This window comes from Miniopterus schreibersii, assembly GCF_964146895.1.
Source record: "Miniopterus schreibersii genome assembly, chromosome: 1".
NCBI classification, from domain to species: Eukaryota; Metazoa; Chordata; class Mammalia; order Chiroptera; family Miniopteridae; genus Miniopterus; species Miniopterus schreibersii.
Genome location: NC_138101.1, coordinates 135,711,707 through 135,730,103, shown reverse-complemented (window position 1 = coordinate 135,730,103; position 18,397 = coordinate 135,711,707). Strand labels below are relative to the sequence as shown.

Sequence of the window (18,397 nt, the reverse complement as noted above, 5' to 3'; positions counted from 1 at the left end):
AGGCAGCCTCTGGAGAACCCAGCAAAATGGAGTGAGCAAACTAGGGTAATTACAATGACAGGAAAACACAAGCGCAGGGGGCAGGGGGAGTCGCGGTTTGGAAACATCTCACTCTGGAATAATGAGAAGTGAGAAGCGGTCTGGGTGAGGAATTCAAATGAGCTCTTGGCCTCCCACCCCCTCCTGTAACTCCAGCCGCCAGTCCAGGGCTGGGCTGGGCTGTGCTGATCTGCATTCTATCCACGGTCGGCTTTAAACCAGGGATTTTATCTCCACACATTTGCATTTCTACAGCAGCAGAGACATAATTCTCTATCCAGAAGTTCAAACTGCAGAGATTCAGGCACCTTAACAAAGCAGTGAGTGCTGTCCCTAGAGCCAAGGCCTCACTAAGGGTGAGCCACAAACTTGCTCCTGGTTCTCTGTTGCCATCTGGTGGTGTTTCCCATCTCTAACACCAGGTTTTCTTCTGAAGATCCTCGGGACCCACGGCTCACTCTCCCTCTACTAAAATGAGGTCCCCTGGCCTCAAAGCAAACATTCAAATCTTTCTGACTCGAAATCCTAACTTCTGGACCAGAACACAAACCTCATGATCAAGATGGTTTATGTGGCCTCTCTATGGTTGCAATCCACACAACAGCCAGAGGATGTTTAAACACATAGGCCTTTTACTCCTCAGCTTAGAACCATCCCAGGGCTCCTCACTGCACAGAGAAGAATCTCAGTCCTAACGGCCTCTGATGCTTGCCATGGTCTGGCCTCTGATCCCTCTCTGATTTCATCATTCCCCTGCTCCAGCCACACTGGACTCCTGGCTGTTCCTCCAGCACCCCAGGCGTGTCCATTTGCTTTGGGGCCTTTGCAGTGCTGTTATCCTTACTTGGGGCATTTTCCCCAGGCAAGCACAAGCTCACTCTCTCACTTCCAAGTCTATGTCCCAGAGTCACCTACTGCAATGACCTTATTTAAAAATCACTACCTACCAACTTTTTTCCTTAGCAATTATCACTTTGAGCAAAGTTTGTGTGTGTGTGTGTGTGTGTGTGTGTACACTGTCTTTCCCATAATGAAATGTAAACTCCACAAAGGTAGGATTTTTGTCTCTTTTGTTCACTGATATATTCCAAGTACCTTGGCACACCGTAGGAACTCAACAAAAATTTGTTGACTACATGAATGAACCTGAACCCAGTATTCTGAGATCACCTACTACTTACAGTGAATCCTGAAAACAAAAATACTGTTCTTCATCCAAGTTTCCCAGGCCTTCCCAGCCAGTTAGAGTGATGCTTCTCTGCCTCAGTGTCCTGGCTCTGAGTGCCACATGCCAAGCTCACTGGAGCCCCCAGAGCAGCACTGACCCAAGTTTTTCACACAGACATCACTGCTGCAAGGAGCAGGACATAAAAGTTAAAGGAAGGCCCAAGGCACCACCAGCAACAACATTTTCAAGTTTGGACAATGTTTAAGTTTTACAAATTTTAATAAAGTAGGGAGAGGAAGAGTGAAGGATGAGAGGTGTTGGGTGCCTTCTTCTGGCAGAGCCAGGTGGCCTTGCTCAGCACCTGGAAGTGAGAGAGCCAGAAGAACAGGTCACCGTGGAACAACTGCGTTGGAATGGGTGCTGGGCACCGTGATGCAATAATTCGCCCACTCCCCCGTCTTCTCTATCTCCTCCAAAAGATAAGCAGCCAGTCCTGACAACAGGAAACCATACAAAGCAACTCTCTAGACTATTCTATCTGTATCTCAGGTCCGAGAAAAAGCAACTCATCACCACAGTGATCGGTTGTTCCCAGAATCCTGAAGCAGAGGTGTATATAGGAGATAAATGACAGCTCTCCCTGAAATTCATTTTGGGTTGCCACCTGGATCAGGTGTTTATTAGAGTCATTAAAATCATGTGGCCAGGGGCCAAATCTAGCCTTTGAGTGGGAAGATTCAAGCTTTCTCACTGCCAAACGAGTTTCGGCAGGTACACTAGTGCCATAGCTATCAGCTTATTTGGGACATGTAAGCGGAGAGGCACGCACCCAATTCATTTCCTGATGCGTGACTGCTCCCCAGCCCGCCCCCAAACTGACGCAATGGAGCCCGAGCCAGCTTTTAAGGCGCAGGCCTGGGAAGAGGCCCTCAGAGAGCTGAGGCCCAGCGCTGGGACTTGCATCCTCAGTGCACCGAGCAGGAGTGGCAGCAGCAGCGCGAGGACCCAGCGAAGAGGTGAGGAGACTGAATGGAGAAGAGATGGGCTCTGACAGAATGAGAGTGCACTCCAGCGAGTGACAGGATGGACAGAGGAGGGACTCCATGTGGGGGGGATGGGGACAGGCATCGGGGCAAGAAAAAGTGATGCTGGGGGTGGAGGCACAAGATGGGGATACGGAGGAGCCGGGGATGGGGTCATGGAGGGGATGAGACACAGAAAAGGATAGGAGCACAGGGACACAACCAGGATGGGACTTGGGAGAGAGAAGATAGAACACAGTGGGAGGCAAGAGGGCCAGAACGAAGGAAGGTGGGGATACAGGGTGAGGGAGATGGGGCATAGGGTTAGGGGTTGGGGTCACAGTAGGGATGGCACAAAAGGGGGAGAAAGGGGTGAGACCCCGGGGTGAGAAAGGAAAGGGAAATGGTGATTAGGTAGAAGGAGCAGAGACAAGGAGGCTCGTGTCTCAACTAAACCCCACCTGCTCTCTGTTCCCACGGACCTAGCCCTCCATTCTGACTATTCCCCCCAAGAGAGATGGCTCCAGCCAGAGCAAGATCCTGCCCTCTGCTGCTGCTCCTGCTGCTGGGGCTGTGGGTGGCTGAGGTCCCAGTCAGTGCCAAGCCCAAACACATGACCTCAGCTCAGTGGTTTGAAACCCAGCACGTGCAGCCCAGGCCCCAGGCGTGCAAAGTGGCGATGGGCAAGATCAACAAGCACACGAAACACTGCAAAGACCTCAACACCTTCCTGCACGAATCCTTCCCCAGTGTGGCCGCCACCTGCCATGCCCCCGTCACAGCCTGCAAGAACGGCAAGAAAAACTGCCACCAGAGCAAAGGGCCCGTGTCCCTGACCAACTGTCAGCTCACCTCGGGGAAGTACCCAAACTGCAACTACAAAGAGAAGAAACTGAAGGCTTCTTACATCATAGCCTGTAGCCCTCCCCAGAAAGGGGACTCTGGAAAATTCCACCTGGTTCCTGTGCACTTGGACAAAGTCATTTAGGTGTCCAGCCTTTCTCCCTCTTGGGCTGTGCTCTCATTTCCTCTCCAGGCCTCTGCACCGCTCCTCCTATGCACAGAAGGTTCTCTTCCCTTCATTTCTTGGGGCCTTTCCTAGCTCAGGATTTTCTGAGGAGCAGCTGAGGTCTATACTTTGTTGGACTAAGCTCCAGAAGAGATGGTCTTTTATCTTTTCGTTGCCCTTTTCCCAGAAACCTATCCCAGGAGAGGAGCTGAGCAAGCTCAGGGGCGGGGGCTCCCTGGTCTGTGCCTGCACAGCTTCCCCTGCCCCACCTGTCATGGCAGCAAGGCAAGAGGGGGAAATCCGTGCGAGAGGGGGTGCGTGGGATTTACGGACAGAGCTCTTTCTGTTCCTAATAGAAATCTTCCCCAGCTCTGACGTGGCAGTGAGGTGGCCTCTGTGCAGACAAACATAGCATTGCATGTGTTTCGTGGTGTAGCCACAGGAGTCCCCTGTGGCATAGACTTGATGACTTGCCTCCTGTAGGGATGAGGAAATTGAGATTTCAGCAAGCACGATTAATTAAAGGACTTGCGAAATTGGTTAGTAGCAGCACCTGGACTTGAACCTAAGTTTCCCCCCCCCCTCTATGTCCGGTGCACTTTCTACTTTACCATTTGGCAAAAAAAGGAGAGACCTCTGCAGGGACAAGAGAACTAGATAAGAGGTCGCCCATGAAGAAATGTACCCTGAGAGCCCTGAAGAGCCAGTTACTCTGCCTTGACTGCAATAAAGGTCATTACCTCTCTAGCCAAGAGACTGTTTAGGAGGTGCTCGAGTTATCTTCATTCATTCTTTCTCTCTCTGCCTCCCTAACTGTCCTCCCCTTCCTCCAGCACACTCCTTTTCCAACCTGGGCCCTGGGCCTGTCTCTGGCTAGATCCCCTCGGCCTGAAGGTGTAGGATGAGGTGAGTACCCCAGTTTCCCCCCCTTGCTCCAGGTCACATTTCCCTTGACCTCAAGGGACTTCCGTGGCCCAGAGCCTGCTTGTCACAAACAGGCTGGTGGGAGCTGCCAGAGCTTCCTTCCTCCTGATAATCATCTCTCCTGCCTCCGTGCTTCCCTGACTCTTCACTCTGGCAGTCAGCCCAGGCCATTGAGGTTGAGATGTGAAAATGCCACCCCCCTGTCCCCCTGGGCTGCAGACACCATTTCTCCCTCCCTAGTAAGCAGAGCTGGAGAAGCTATGGCTCTATGTTGCCTGGTCCTGATAGCCTCTCCGGCATTGCCCGCAGCCCCTTCTCTCTCCCTTTATCTCAATCCCAGACAAATGGCACCATGCCCATACTAGCCTGCCTGCCCTCCTTCAGCACCCAGTTAAGTTGTTACACCTTCCCTCCCCAGCTGGGGAGTCTACTCTCTACCTAACCCTCCTAACAAGTCTAGTCCTCCTTGACTTCTCACCAGAGTTAGAGGAAGCTTTGGAGCCAGATGGAATTGAATGTCAATCTTGGTTCAGCGGTTCATGGCTATGTGACCTCGAGCCAACTACTGAACCCCTCTGTAGCTGTTTCCACTGAGCAAAATGGGAGCAATACCACCTACCCAAAAGCATTGCAGGGAGATTTAGACATGACGTTTATAAAGCCTCAGTCTCAGGCAGCGGTGGGCACTCAATAATGATAATTAGTAGTAGCCGTGGTAGTAGTAATAGAAATGTTCCTGTCCAGTCATATCCACCTTTGGCAAGTGCGCAGACCAAAACAAATACTGCACTCAATTCTCCTGAGGGCTTTCTTCTGCTAGCACAATGTTCATGAGTCGGCTAGAGGACTAGTCTGCAGGCAGAGTCCTGTTAGGGGGACTGGGTGGTTTGAGACCATGAGGAAAGAAGGTAGGGAAGGGGTGGTCAAGAGAAAGGAGAAAAGAACATTGAACAATTCAAGCAGAGTGTGGGGCCAGTAAGTTAAGTCTAAAGTAGAGATGCAGCCTGGCCGGGCGTGGCTCAGAGGTTGAGCGTTGACCTAGGAACCACGCGATCAGGGTTCGATTCCCGGTCAGGGCACATGCCCGGGTTGGGGGCGTGCAGGAGGCAGCTGATCAATGACTCTCTCATCATTGATGTTTCTCTATCTCTCTCTCTCCTTCTCCTTTCCTCAATCTGAAATCAATAAAGTTTTTTGTTTTGTTTTTTAATCACCTTTGGGAAGGAGTAAGAGGTAAGATGGACATGCTCTTTCTTGATCTGGATAAGTTTACTTTGTGAAAAGTCATTGAGCTGTATTCAAGATTTGTGTACTCACTGTATGTAAATTATACCTCAATAAAAAAAATCCTCCTAAACAGTATAGTTCTTATGGAGTATTTTATTTAACATGATACATGCTAATACAGTGATCAATTCTACAAAGATTATGATATAATGAAATTATAGATAGAATTATGATATCTAATTTTTATTGTTTTGCCTTATGCCATTTATTAAATGAAATAGTATTTGTATTATTTATTAAATTGTTATAAATACTTTTGGTTCAAAAAGCATATAAGGTTCTTCCTAAAATAACCCAGCCAATACATTCTCTCCTATTATTTATATTGTCAACTAATTTTCCCAATTTTTTAATTGTCCCAATTCTTAATTGTCTTGTGTATAAGTTTTTATAACCATTAATTTATTACAGCACTTTTCTTAAAATACATTTATACTTCCACTGAGTGATAGAATTTCAACATTTTTAAGTTTGTAAGGAAAATTTCACTCCAAGTTTCATCTAGAAGGCTCACCACTATTTGAAAATGGCTATTCAGATATTAATAATAAATTGAAATTACTGGCCTTGTTCTCATTACTGATGCTTTAACTGATTAGGTTTGACAGTCACCCATTCCTTCACATGCTCTTGATCACAGCCAAATTCAGGGATGCCAGGAACAGTGTTGAAATAGGCATTTGGCTATTCAGCCTTCCAAAGGTCAAGGCTGAGGTCCAAAATAGATAACAGGTTAGAGTCAACACACCAAAGCTGGCTGAACCTGATGCATTATTACCTTAAAACTGAAAAATAGCAAGAGAAGAATGACTAGTTATGAGGCATTTCTGTTGCTGGAGGTGGGAGCTTGGAAAGGGAAAAAGAGTGTCTAGGGAAGTATTGCCCAACCTTGCATAGAGAGCTGTAAAGAATTCTTTGGACCTGGCCCCAAGGAGCAGAAATAAAATTCAGTAAAAAAAATAACCTAAGAGCTGGAGCTAGAATGAGTTAGCTTTCCAAGGAGTGAGGTTGAAGTAGACTAGGCAGGAGACTTTTCTAGTTGATGTTAGTTCTCCCAGTCTCCACACTCTGAAGTAAATGAACCACAGACACTATGAAAAGGGCCAACTGGGTCAATGTGAGAAAGGTCTTGCCCTGGCCAGTGTGGTTCAGTTGGTTGGAGCATCGTCTCGTGCACGGAAGGTTCTCCATTCAATTCAGATCAGGGCATATACCCAGGTTTGATCTCCTGTCAGGGTGTATGTTTCTCTCTCATGTCAATGTTTCTCTCTCTCCCTCTCACTTCCTCTCTAAAATCAATTTTAAAAAGAAAGAAAGAAAGAAAGAAAGAAAGAAAGAAAGAAGAGAAGGAAGGAAGGAAGGAAGGAAGGAAGGAAGGAAGGAAGGAAGGAAGGAAGGAAGGAAGGAAGGAAGGAAGGAAGGAAGGAAGGAGAGAGAGAGAAAGAAAGAAAGAAAGAAAGAAAGAAAGAAAGGAAGGAAGGAAGGAAGGAAGGAAGGAAGGAAGGAAGGAAGGAAGGAAGGAAGGAAGGAAGGAAGAAAGAAAGAAAGAAAGAAAGAAAGAAAGAAAGAAAGAAAGAAAGAAAGAAAGAAAGAAAGAAAGAAGAAAGAAAGAAAGAGAGAAAAGTCCTGATCTCAAGGGCAGGATGTAAGAAGAAGAAATGCCCTTGAGATCAGCACCCTTCTCCTCACATTGATTCACTTTGCCCTCTTCATGGTGTCTATAGCTATAGAGGAGATAATCCTAGAGCTATGGCAGGAGAAAACATATCCATAGCAGCAACATTCAGGAAACCTTCTCTTTGAGAGAGTCTTGGCCCATTTTATCACATTTCTCCTATGCTCCCGCACAACTAGGCCTCCAAGAGAGCTTCAAAGACTTCAGATCGTCACTCTTTCAAAGTCCTTCTCCTACCCCCATTACACCATGGAGAGGTAGAAAGAGCAGTTACAGGTCTTACCAGGATGTTTACCTGTGCAGGACTCCAAAGCCCATAAGCTTGGGAGAATCCATGAAAGCACAGGGGCATGAGAAAATATTGCTAATGAGGCTTCGTAGGAAGGTCACAGTTCATGAGAGGGGAGGTAAGGAAAGTTGTCTACCCATAATGGAAATATGCACTATGATGGAAAGTCCTCTTTGACTTAGAGAGATGGGAATTTTCTCATCTACATAAGTGTAACTTAGTTCATAGGAATATTATGTAGATCAAATGTGACAATACCCATAAAGCATTTAGTTCAGTGGCTGGCATGTAGGAAAAGTTTGAGAGGTGTTATCATTTATATTTATTACTGCAATGTCAAGTGCTGAATGGCGGAACCTATGATGGATGGAGCAGGCCTGCCTTCCGTGACAGAAGAACAAAAAATTTAAACAAAGAAGACCAAACTCTTCCTCATTCCCCTTGCCAAAAAAGCTCCTAGCCAAGAACAGATAAACTAAGGCTCAAGGTCAGACAAAAAGACAAAAACATTTCAAACTGTAAAAAATTTTTTAAAAAAATTTTAAAAGGCAATTTGAATTTTTCGGAAGACTCCATTGGACAGTCTTATTTTATGTAAAATTAATGCTTTCCTTTCTCTCACCCAAAAATAGTTTTAGTGGAATTAAGAGAGATTTATCTCATGGCCTTGTGTACTCTGGGCACATATCTGCATTCAGCAGGAGTACTCGGGCCTTGATGAGGTTTTTCTTCACTTTCTCTCCATGGGTGTGGCTCTGACCAGTATTTTTCTTCAAGAATTGGGTGACAAAAATAAGATAATCATGGGGCCAGGGCAGTAGGGAAGTCCTTCACATGTTTAAAAAAAAAGAAAGAAAGAAAGAAAGAAAGAAGAGAGAGAGAGAGAGAGAGAGAGAGAGAGAGAGAGAGAGAGAGAGAGAGAGAGAGAGAGAGAGAGAGAAAAGAAAGAAAGAAAGAAAGAAAGAAAGAAAGAAAGAAAGAAAGAAAGAAAGAAAGAAGGAAAGAAAGAAGGAAAGAAAGAAAGAAAGAAAGAAAGAAAGAAAGAAAGAAAGAAAGAAAGAAAGAAAGAAAGAAAGAAAGAAAGAAAGAAAGAAGGAAAGAAGGAAGGAAAGAAAGAAGGAAAGAAAGAAGGAAAGAAAGAAAGAAAGAAAGAAAGAAAGAAAGAAAGAAAGAAAGAAAGAAAGAAAGAAAGAAAGAAAGAAGGAAAGAAAGAAGGAAAGAAAGAAAGAAAGAAAGAAAGAAAGAAAGAAAGAAAGAAAGAAAGAAAGAAAGAAAGAAAGAAAGAAAGAAAGAAAGAAAGAAAGAAAGAAAATAGGCATAGAGCACTTGGAACAGAGACTGAAACATAGGACCCTAATATATGTTAGCTATGGTTGTTCCCATCATGGCTGTCATTATCATCCCTGGGACATCCAAATGCTGCAAGCAGGCTTGTAGTGAGTTAAAGGCCACAAAACCCAGGTGATCAGAGCCACATGCCTCAGCTCTGGTTGAGGTGAAGTTAACACCCTCTCCTTGAGGACAGATCCTATAGTCAGGAATAGGGGAGACAGTCCACCCACTGAGGCAAGGCCACAGTGAGATTGGGCTCCCTGAGAAGGCCCCAAAGAGCTACACAGTAAAGAAAAACAGACCTGGGAACAGATGAGACTTCCCACAAGGAGTGTGGCAACTGAATGTCATGTGATAGAGCGCTGAGGCTCAGAGTTCAGAAACCAGAATGCAGGGTCCCTCAGAGCCGAGGGCCTTCAGAGCCAGGGACTCCTCTTGGAGGAGAATCACCCTTGGAGAGATTCTCTGTGGCAGCTTCTAGCAAGGCTCCTACCCCAATCTGAGATCAACCCAGCTCCCCTGCCCTGGTGGTTGACTCATTGCCAAGACTCCGGATCCCAACAAGCAGACCAAAGAAGACATTCAGAAAAGCCAGGGCAAGGAAGCCTGTTCTCCAGAGCTACGCAGGAGCAGGAGCCGCCCAGCAGTCCTCTTAGCCTTTTTACCCTCTGGGCTTGGCCAGCCTGAGCTCACCTCTACCCAGCTTCCGAGACTTTCATTCTGTTCCTCTATTCTCTTTTCCCTCTTCTCTCTCTATTGCTCTATATACTCACGAAGTAACTGGGGAGCTACATGTTCACAAGCTTGGTCTCATTTTTTAATTAGCGTTGCAAGAATGTCTCACAGCCAGAGCTAGTGAAATGCAGGGCTGTCAGGAGTAAGTGCTCCTCCCAGTCACCTGCCCTGGCCCCCGCGTGGTCCATCATGGAGGTGTGAGCTGTTTGGCAGAAAGCAAGTAGAAAATCTTCTACACCGTGCCCAGGGAAACAGAATAGTATCAGCAGCCACCTGCCTCCTGAAGCCAATGCTATCCCTTCATTCAGCTTTTCTCTGGGTGAATTTTACTTCTAGGCCTCTGCCTCCCAGCTTGGCTCAGCCTCAGCGCCTACAGAAAACAGCACCAGCAACAGTTCTTCTCGCATCCCCTTATCAGAGCAGCGTCGCTTTCAGCTCATCAGTCCCAGCTGAACCTGGTCCCCTACATAACCTCTGTCCTCTCCCGAGGGACCAGGAACCTGTGCTGGACAGTCTCATGCAGGATCCAAGCTGAGGTTTAGAAAATGCTCACCTCATTTCCCCCTTAGCCACTCCGTTTGTGGTGGCCCTGGCCCCTCCTGCGCCAGCCCATCTCCTCCAGAGCCCCCTTCCCTGAACCGTCTGCCTCTCGCCACCAGAAGGCTGCATGTAGGGCAAATCCCAACAACCATACTGGGGATGACAAGTGTAGCTCAAAGACTACCTCATGGCGCTCTGTCCTTCAGGCCAGCAACCCACACAGACGTTTATGGCGCCCTCACCAAAAGAACTGGTCTTTGGAAATCATCGTGTACTATCCACTGGCCCTCTTTTGAGCTACATTCGGGGTCTTTCTGTGGGTCCTCTCCTTACATTCTAATCCAGCTACTAGCACATTGATGTTTCTTCTTGTTTCATACAGTTAGAACCAAGAGGCACTTTAGAAATCATTACACTGAAACTCTTTGTTAATGATGCGGAGACTGAGAGGACCAGAGTGGTGATTCGGTTCAACACGCAGTCACTGAGTGTCCCTGTGAGCTCTCAGTGTGCTGGCACTATGGAGGCAGAGAAACACAAACGGACCAGCCTCCTGAACCATGAGCTTGCTATCTAGTTGGGAAGACTGGACACTCACGTAAGAGTTAAGTAACAAGGTGCCCAAGTGAGTGGCACCAGGAGTTAATACTGAAGGAGATTGTTCCGGAGGGATTCTCCTGAGGTTGAGTTGTACAGGAAGGCTCATACATATGACCAAGATAACATGATACGGCTGCGCTCTGAAGGATAGATAATATTTGAGGGAGGGCTCTCAGGAAAGATAAAATAAAAACCACAGAAGTAAAGTTGAAGGGACCAAAACACGTCCAGGAGACAATAGAAAGACCAGTCTATTAGAATAAAATTTGGCCCTGGTCGGTTTGGCTCAATGGTTAGAGTGTCAGCCTGAGGACTGAAAGGTTGTGGGTTCAATTCTCGGTCAAGGGCACGTATCTGGGTTGCAAGTTCAATCTCTGGCCCACTGGGGCCTGTGTGGGGGCAACCAATTGATGTGTCTCTCTCATGTCAATGCTTCTTCTCTCTCTTCCTCCCTCCTTCCCTCCCTTCTGCTCTCTCTAAAAAAAAAATCAATGGAAAAAATATATCCCTGGGTGAGGATTTTTAAAAAAGGAATTTGTCGCAAGGTGACTCCCAGCCCATAAGTTAACTGTTAATAAACAGGAAAGCAGTGTAGCAGAGAGGGACAAGATAACTTTGGAGCCAGACCTACCTCATTTTCAGTCCTGGCCCTGCCACTCACTAAATCTGGGACCTTAACCTCTCTAAGCCCCAGGTTCCTTTTCTGTAAAATGGGGGTGATAACATGGAACACACAGTATTGTTTTGTATATAAAATTGTACGTAAATAGCACAATGCCTTGGCACACAACAAGTACTTTTTTATTAACCAACACTGTGCCAAGCACATATTATATGTTTATAAATGGTAGTTAGTACTTTTCGTTTCCTTCTGTTCCAACTATAGAGCCCTGTGTTGACCTGCCCCTTAATGTGTCATATGCTAAGTCTAGGGTGATGTTTAATACTACTGTATCAGACTAGGTACTTTAACATTTCATCACACCACACTAAATACATAAAATATATATTTCTCTTTCAATATCATTCTTACAGAAATGTATCTGAAATTATTTTAATAAGTCTTACTTTTGAAAATATTTGACTACAGGAATTTATGATTGGTGTTGTTCCTTCTGCAATTGTGGTACTCGGGAATTCCTGTAAAATAAGAAAATCTAACCTAAGATTGTTTTCCAGAGTAATAAACTTCTTATGCGTGCCAAATTTCAAAATACATAAAATCATGCTCTCTTCAGCAGCACATATACCAAAATTGGGACCCTACAGAGATCAGCACGGCCTCTGCACAAAGACAAGAAAATTCATGCGGCATGCCACACAAATAAATAAATAAATCTACTTTATGTTACTGTGGTAGCTGCTAAGTGAATACATTTAAATATGATCTTTTGGTTGCCTTTTCTAGTATTGGAGCCAAGATTTTTTTCCCCAGTCTCAAATATTAGAGATCCTTGAAAACTTCCCAGGCCCTAGGCACCCAGCATCTAGTGCTTAATGCATAAAACAACCCTGAGACTGTGGCAGTTGGCAAGACTTGTGATGAATGACTAAGATCAAATACACAATCATAAGAACCCTTTCCCCAGGTCCCCTTGAGTGGGGCTGGCCAGCTGCAGGGTCAGGATCTGCCTGAGGGAAAGAGTGTTTGCAACTTAATCAGATTCAGAGCTTGCGAAATCTGTGGTCAGTCATCTTGGTCCGCGCGAAATTTTTCTGCCCCCCTTGGCTCCTGCTTCCATCTCCACCTTCTTACTCCAAAGCTTGGGTCTGCAACTGTTAAAGAATAATCACTTGGTAATCCTTCCGTCTCAATGGGAGAGGTTCAGCTGAGGGCCTGCAAAAGAGAAGTGACTTCCTGGATAAATATATATATATTTGCTCCCTGGGGCCCAAGTCAACTGCTTGCTGGATAATGTTCTCCTGGGTTCAAGAATCAATATTTTGTTAACTTTGTGGGAGGAGTGCATGAAGGGATCCCCACCGCAAGGTGAGCTCTGCTGGTGACCCAGGCTCTACCTTGGAAGCAGAGGGACAAACCTTTCAGAAGTTTCCCACCTGGCAATGCAGATCCTAGAAGCCTATGTGATATTTGCCAATTTGAGGAGCATTTTATCTCAAAGGCAGTGAAGTCACACAAACCCCAGAGGTGGAGATGTTGGACTGAGTCTAACACATCAACACAGACCTGAGAGGCTGTAGCCAGAGCAAGTTCCCCAACTTAAGTCATTTGCTTCCTCCCTTGACAATTGTTGCAATACTCACTTACTGCCAATAACATATAAATATAATTTACTCCATATGGATGTATTCATTTAGTTCAAATAATGCATTGAAAATGAAACTGTGTAACAAAATTTTCAAAGAATATGAGCGTCACTTAATAAATAGAAGTAACAATAATGTCATTCAATGTTTAAAAAGTCTATCCAGAATTATTTTGAGTTGAAAACTCAGCCTGAGGTCTGTTGTCTCTATTGGAAAGTGGGGAGAAACAAAGAATTTACCTTCTTGCTCTAATGGGAGACTTTCTCTTAAATGTTATCAGGAGGATTAGCAGAGAATTATTGAAGGCAGTGTTCATGCACCGCTTAAAACCACCAACAGAGACACACTCACTACACTCTGCTTCTGTGGAAAAACCTTTCTCCTTCCCCTTTCAGTCTGGCACTAGACCAAAGGGATGGCCTGAAAGTCAGGAAGCTCCTGGCCCCCGCTCTGCCACTCATTCGGTGGCCCTGGGAAAGGCACTTCCTCTTTCAGGACCTCCAGGTCCTTCATCTGTAAAACAGAGAGTTGATTGAGATGATCTGACCCTCTGTCATTCCAAGACTTTCCCCAACAGGGCGAAACGTCAGCCATGGAAAGAACCCAAATCACTGTGCTGCTTTGCTGGCTGAAGCAGCAGTTCCCTTACTGGGAGTGACTGTTTATCCAGCTTCAGTGAGAAACTGGGCCACAGAACAGACAGGAATTAACCTGACTCCACAACCTTAATGTTGCTCTTTCAGGAGCGCCTGAGCTAGCCTGGGAGAGTGCGGCATGGACCCATGGCCTATTTTTCTTCCAAGATTAGTTTCCTTTTGTGTTCTGACTTCTCAGACTTTCAAACAAGGAACACTGGAGTGTGGAAAGAATAGGGGCTTTGGAAGCCGAAAGGCGTTGATTAAAATTCTGTATTTGACACACTCTAGCTGTGTTATGATGGGCAAGTTCCTTAACTTTTCTGAGTCTCAGTTTGCTCATATATTTTTAAAAAGTCATCATACTCACCTCATAAAATTCTTTTGAGGGATAAACAATGTAGTCTTTATTGGAAGCATAAAAAGGCACATGATTTGCTGAAATTGAACAATAAAATGCCAATGGTGTTCTTAAATATTCAAGGCTGCAATGACTGACTGAGGGTATGCAATTCTTAGACGGGGTAGCAGAGCACCCCCCCATGGTGACCCGCTCGCCCACCTACCTCTTCCTCGGTGCCATTATCCCCCTTAGGAGAGATGGCACCAGCCAGAGCAAGATTCTGCCCTCTGCCGCTGCTCCTGCTGCTGGGGCTGTGGGTGGCCGAGGTCCCAGTCAGTGCCAAGCCCAAACACATGACCTCAGCTCAGTGGTTGGAAACCCAGCACGTGCAGCCCAGCCCCCAGGCATGCAAAGGGCCCATGGGCAACGTCAACAAGAGCATGAAACCCTGCAAAGGCCTCAGCACCTTCCTGCATGAATCTTTCTCCAGTGTGGCCGCCCCCTGCCACACTCCCATCATAACCTGCAAGAATGGCCACGAAAGCTGCCACCAGAGCCAGAGGCCCGTGTCCCTGACCACGTGTGAGGGCATGATTGCAGGTACCAAGGAAAGCAACTGGATGCATTCTTCATCAGGGCCTGTGAAGGGTGAGTTGAGGTACCTGCTGGTTCCAATGACCTTGGGTAATGCTGTCTAAGGCCAGGTGTCTCCCTCCCCAAGCTCTGCAGGCTCCTGGCGCTGCTGCGGCGTTTCCTCCCTCGAGTTCTTTACTAATCCTTAGCCTCTTTGCAAATACCACCGCTCTCCCACACACCCAGCTGCACATACTCTTCATTCCAGAGCAGGGGGCAGTGATGGGTGCCTGAGACGATGCGGGGAGAGAGGCGATCCTCCTTAGCCCTTCACTGCTGCTTCCATTGCGTTCCGAGTGTGTGATACCATGTGGCCCTTCAAGCCCTAAGGATCTCTCTCAGCAGGGGGGGGGTCCAGGTTTCGTGGGGCCTATGGCATATACAGCTTTGGAGACTGCCTTAAAAAAGAAAAGTATAAAATTACAAATGCAAACTAAGTTCAGGGCATTAGAAGGGCTGCGGCTAGACGGTTCAGAAGGATCCAGGCAGGGGAGATTATTTAAGGAAGGAGGGCAAGGGAATCTGGGCTGGATTCCCTGTGTCGAGAATGTGTCTGATTTTGCTTCAATAAAAGACTGCTGTTTCTGACTGAGGGTGTGTTACTGTCTGGGGCAAAGTATGGAGGTTTGGAAACCCCTTCTTATCTCTGTGAGACATCAGCTTCACTTGCCGGGCAGACTGGAGGGAGGGCAGCACCTTGAGCAGGCTTGGGCTTGGAGGAGCAGCCCCTTGAGAACAGCCTGGTGGGCCCACCTCACATGAAGGGGAGGAAGGAGAGGAAGAAAAGGCTGAGCCCTGGGATGTCGGGCAGATCTCAGGCCTGACCTCCTTGTTTGTCCTCAAGACCTGACCTCATGCTTCACTGATATGATCCTGAGCAGGAACCTCAGACTTCTCAAGTGAATAGCTCTCCCTTGGGAATTTCAGAATCAAGACCTTTCAAAAATCTTGATCTGGTCCTAATTAGTGCTTCTCTAACTGGTGAAGGAGAAGTTTGATATGCCATCTCCCTCAGACCAATAATTTCATAAAATACAATAAAAAGGAATAGAACATACAGATATAGAAAACCCAAGGCCAAATTTTATATTAGGTTCAATTCACATTAAATCAATCAAATTGGCATAAAAGTTTCTTAATGCTTCTTCTCAATTTCTATACTTACCTTAGTAAATATTCACACAGAGAAAAATATACACATATAATTCACATACACACACATAAATACCAACATAAGATGTACACATATACATACATAAAACATGTACTCACACATGTGTACTGTGTGCACAGCACACAAGCACATGCACATAGTAGGCAGCCCCTCTCCTTCCCTCTACCAACTCTGCCTCCTCCACACACCTCCTTTTCCATATGTAGAAAGATTTTCTTACACAAACTAGGTGTGAGAATAAGGAAAGAATGGTTGGTGAAATGTGATATGGCAGAGAAAGCACAGAATCCAAAAATTGTGACTCCCAACCCCCTTCCGTGCTTTCTAGAAAAAGAGATCTAAGGAGGAGAGGGCTCCCTGCTACCTACCACACCCACACTATCCACCCCAAATATAGCTCCCCACAGATCCAGGAGGCCTCGTCATACCACAGTCTTCCCCCCAACTGTCTCACCAACTGCTTCTGACCAAGGAAGACAGGCTGGAAGTAGGAGGAAAGCACTCTTCTACCTCCCTGGCTTCACCCTGGTGTAATGGGCAGGCTCCGCTTCCTGTCTGCCCCTTAAATGATGGTGTTTCTCGGGTTTCTATTCTTAGGTCCTATCTCAGCTCACCCTGCCCTGAGTGACTTGGTACACTTCCGTGGCTTCAACTGCCACTTACCTGCCCCCAAAAGCATATATCCAGCCCCGATCTCCCAAGTTCCAGGCACACATCTCTATCTACTTACTGTTACTAACCTCCTCAGTGTCCTGCAGGCATCTCAAGGAAAACACTTAGAACTGAGCTCAGACCTGTCCGGCTTCCAGACTTGCCCCTGCTCCTGCGGTCTCTCAGTCTTCATTCGTGGAAACATTATATCCAATCATTCGAGGTCCTCATGTAAGGGACACCTGTGTCAACTCATTCTTTTTTGTTTGTTTGCTACTCCAGTAATTCCCCACCTATCCCAGGTACTGCCTTAAGAGAGCACAGAAGTTCTTGGGTTTTCTTTTTTCCACGTATCACTGAGTTCCTAATATGCACCCAACACATGTATGGCTTTGGAGGGGGCTGTGATTTGGAGCCAGGCAAACACTTCTAAGTTGTGGCAATCAAGGATTCACTGTCTCGTTTAGGAGGCAGGTAGAAATACCTTTGAAACATATCAAATAACAGAAGAGTATAATGAATAAAATGAATTCCATAGCATTTTTCTCCCACCTTCTCCAGAGTTTCATTCATCCTAACCCCAAACCTGTTCTCTGTTCCATGTTAATCTTCCTGTTACATGTCTCTGCTATAACGTTAGGTCTGTGACCAGAGTTAGGCAACACCAGGAGAAATTCAACCATCTGTAGGAGTTGTGACTCCAGAAGCTGCAAAGAGTTTGGAAATACTTCAGAATAGATAATACTTAAATAGATTAGTTACATCCAAACAAGTGGTGTAGCAACCTGGGTAGGAGTTTCTGACTTCCGTGTGTAGGTTGAAGAATGAGATGGAGTGTAACTTGAATCTAGGGGCCTTGGGCTGTAAAACTGGCTCACTCAGAGAGTAATGACACAGAGTCCATAAAACAGGGCTCAGTGGGGCACTTGAGGGCTTGAGAAGAGCTCCCCGAAAGCCTTGGGACAAACCTCTGCTGGTTATGCAATTCGGGCCACTGAAGACCTGCTTCTAACAACTCACTTGGGAAGGGACTCCCCGGTCATTTAGGATGACATAATTATTTCCTAGTGGGTAAGTTTTAATATTCAAAAATTTTTAACTCAGAATATAATATTTAAGAGAATCAAACACATAACATCAATATGTTTGTATAAGGAATTTGTGCATATTTGATATTTTAGGTATTTGCTTTGTTTAAGAGAATTTAGTCTGTTACAAATTGGCATTATAATTCTAATTGAAAATGTATAATTGATTTTTTAAATTTTTTTTTAAAATTGATTTCAGAGAGGAAGGGAGAGGGAGAGATAGAAACATCAATGATGAGAGAGAGTCATTGATCGGCTGTCTCCTGCACAACGCCACTGGGGACAGAGCCCGCAATTCAGGCATGTGCCCTGACTGAGAATCAAACCATGACCTCCTGGTTCATGGGTCAATGCTCAACCACTGAGCCACACCGACTGAGCAAAATGTGTAATTGATTTAGACATGTGACTCCAAATAAAACTTTCCTTTAAAACCAGTTTTGGAACATTTAATAAAACCTAAGAATTAAACCGCCATATGAATTGCTAAATTTGTAAGCGTTTCTTAGGTATTCAGGAATGTCTTGTTTGATTAGCTCAGATGACCAAATTACTTTATAAGGGCAAGGATTAAGTTAAATTTATAAAATATATTTAAAATTTTGTTTAAAATAGTCTCATTAACTACATTTATAAATGGTACCAAATAGTCATCAAATACAACCCTTTAAAGAGATTAAAATATACTTGTTTGTAAGTTAAACATAAAAGCTTAAGGAAAAACTGGGCTTCCGATTTGCATCTTTAATATAGGAAACATAAACTTTAAAAAGTCAACATGGCCCTCTGAATATTCTTTTCTGGGCACAAAAGGGACATATTAAAAACTCACATTGACATTGTGAAACCAGCCCATTTTCTGTGTTGTTTTCATCTACACAATGCGTAGTTAGCTTTGGTGACTGTGTTTCCTGATGTTCCCATGTCTGTTGCTTTTACTGAGCTTTCAGGAGGAAGGGTGGCTACCGATGATGCAATAGCCCAG

The 18,397-nt window shown here is 45.5% G+C and overlaps 1 protein-coding gene and 1 pseudogene across 2 annotated transcripts; both read left to right on the top strand.

The window, feature by feature from the left end:
• Positions 1-2,746: 2,746 nt before the first annotated feature.
• On the top strand, positions 2,747-3,217 carry LOC308549522 (ribonuclease 7-like; the record flags this gene model as incomplete). Its single annotated transcript, XM_081122222.1, has 1 exon — positions 2,747-3,217. One exon carries the CDS (start codon positions 2,747-2,749, stop codon positions 3,215-3,217), a length of 471 nt encoding a protein of 156 aa, XP_080978348.1.
• Positions 3,218-14,123: 10,906 nt separating this feature from the next.
• Positions 14,124-14,564, top strand: LOC308549458 (ribonuclease 8 pseudogene; annotated as a pseudogene). The gene has a single exon. The product of its transcript is annotated as a ribonuclease 8 pseudogene (transcript).
• Positions 14,565-18,397: the final 3,833 nt, after the last annotated feature.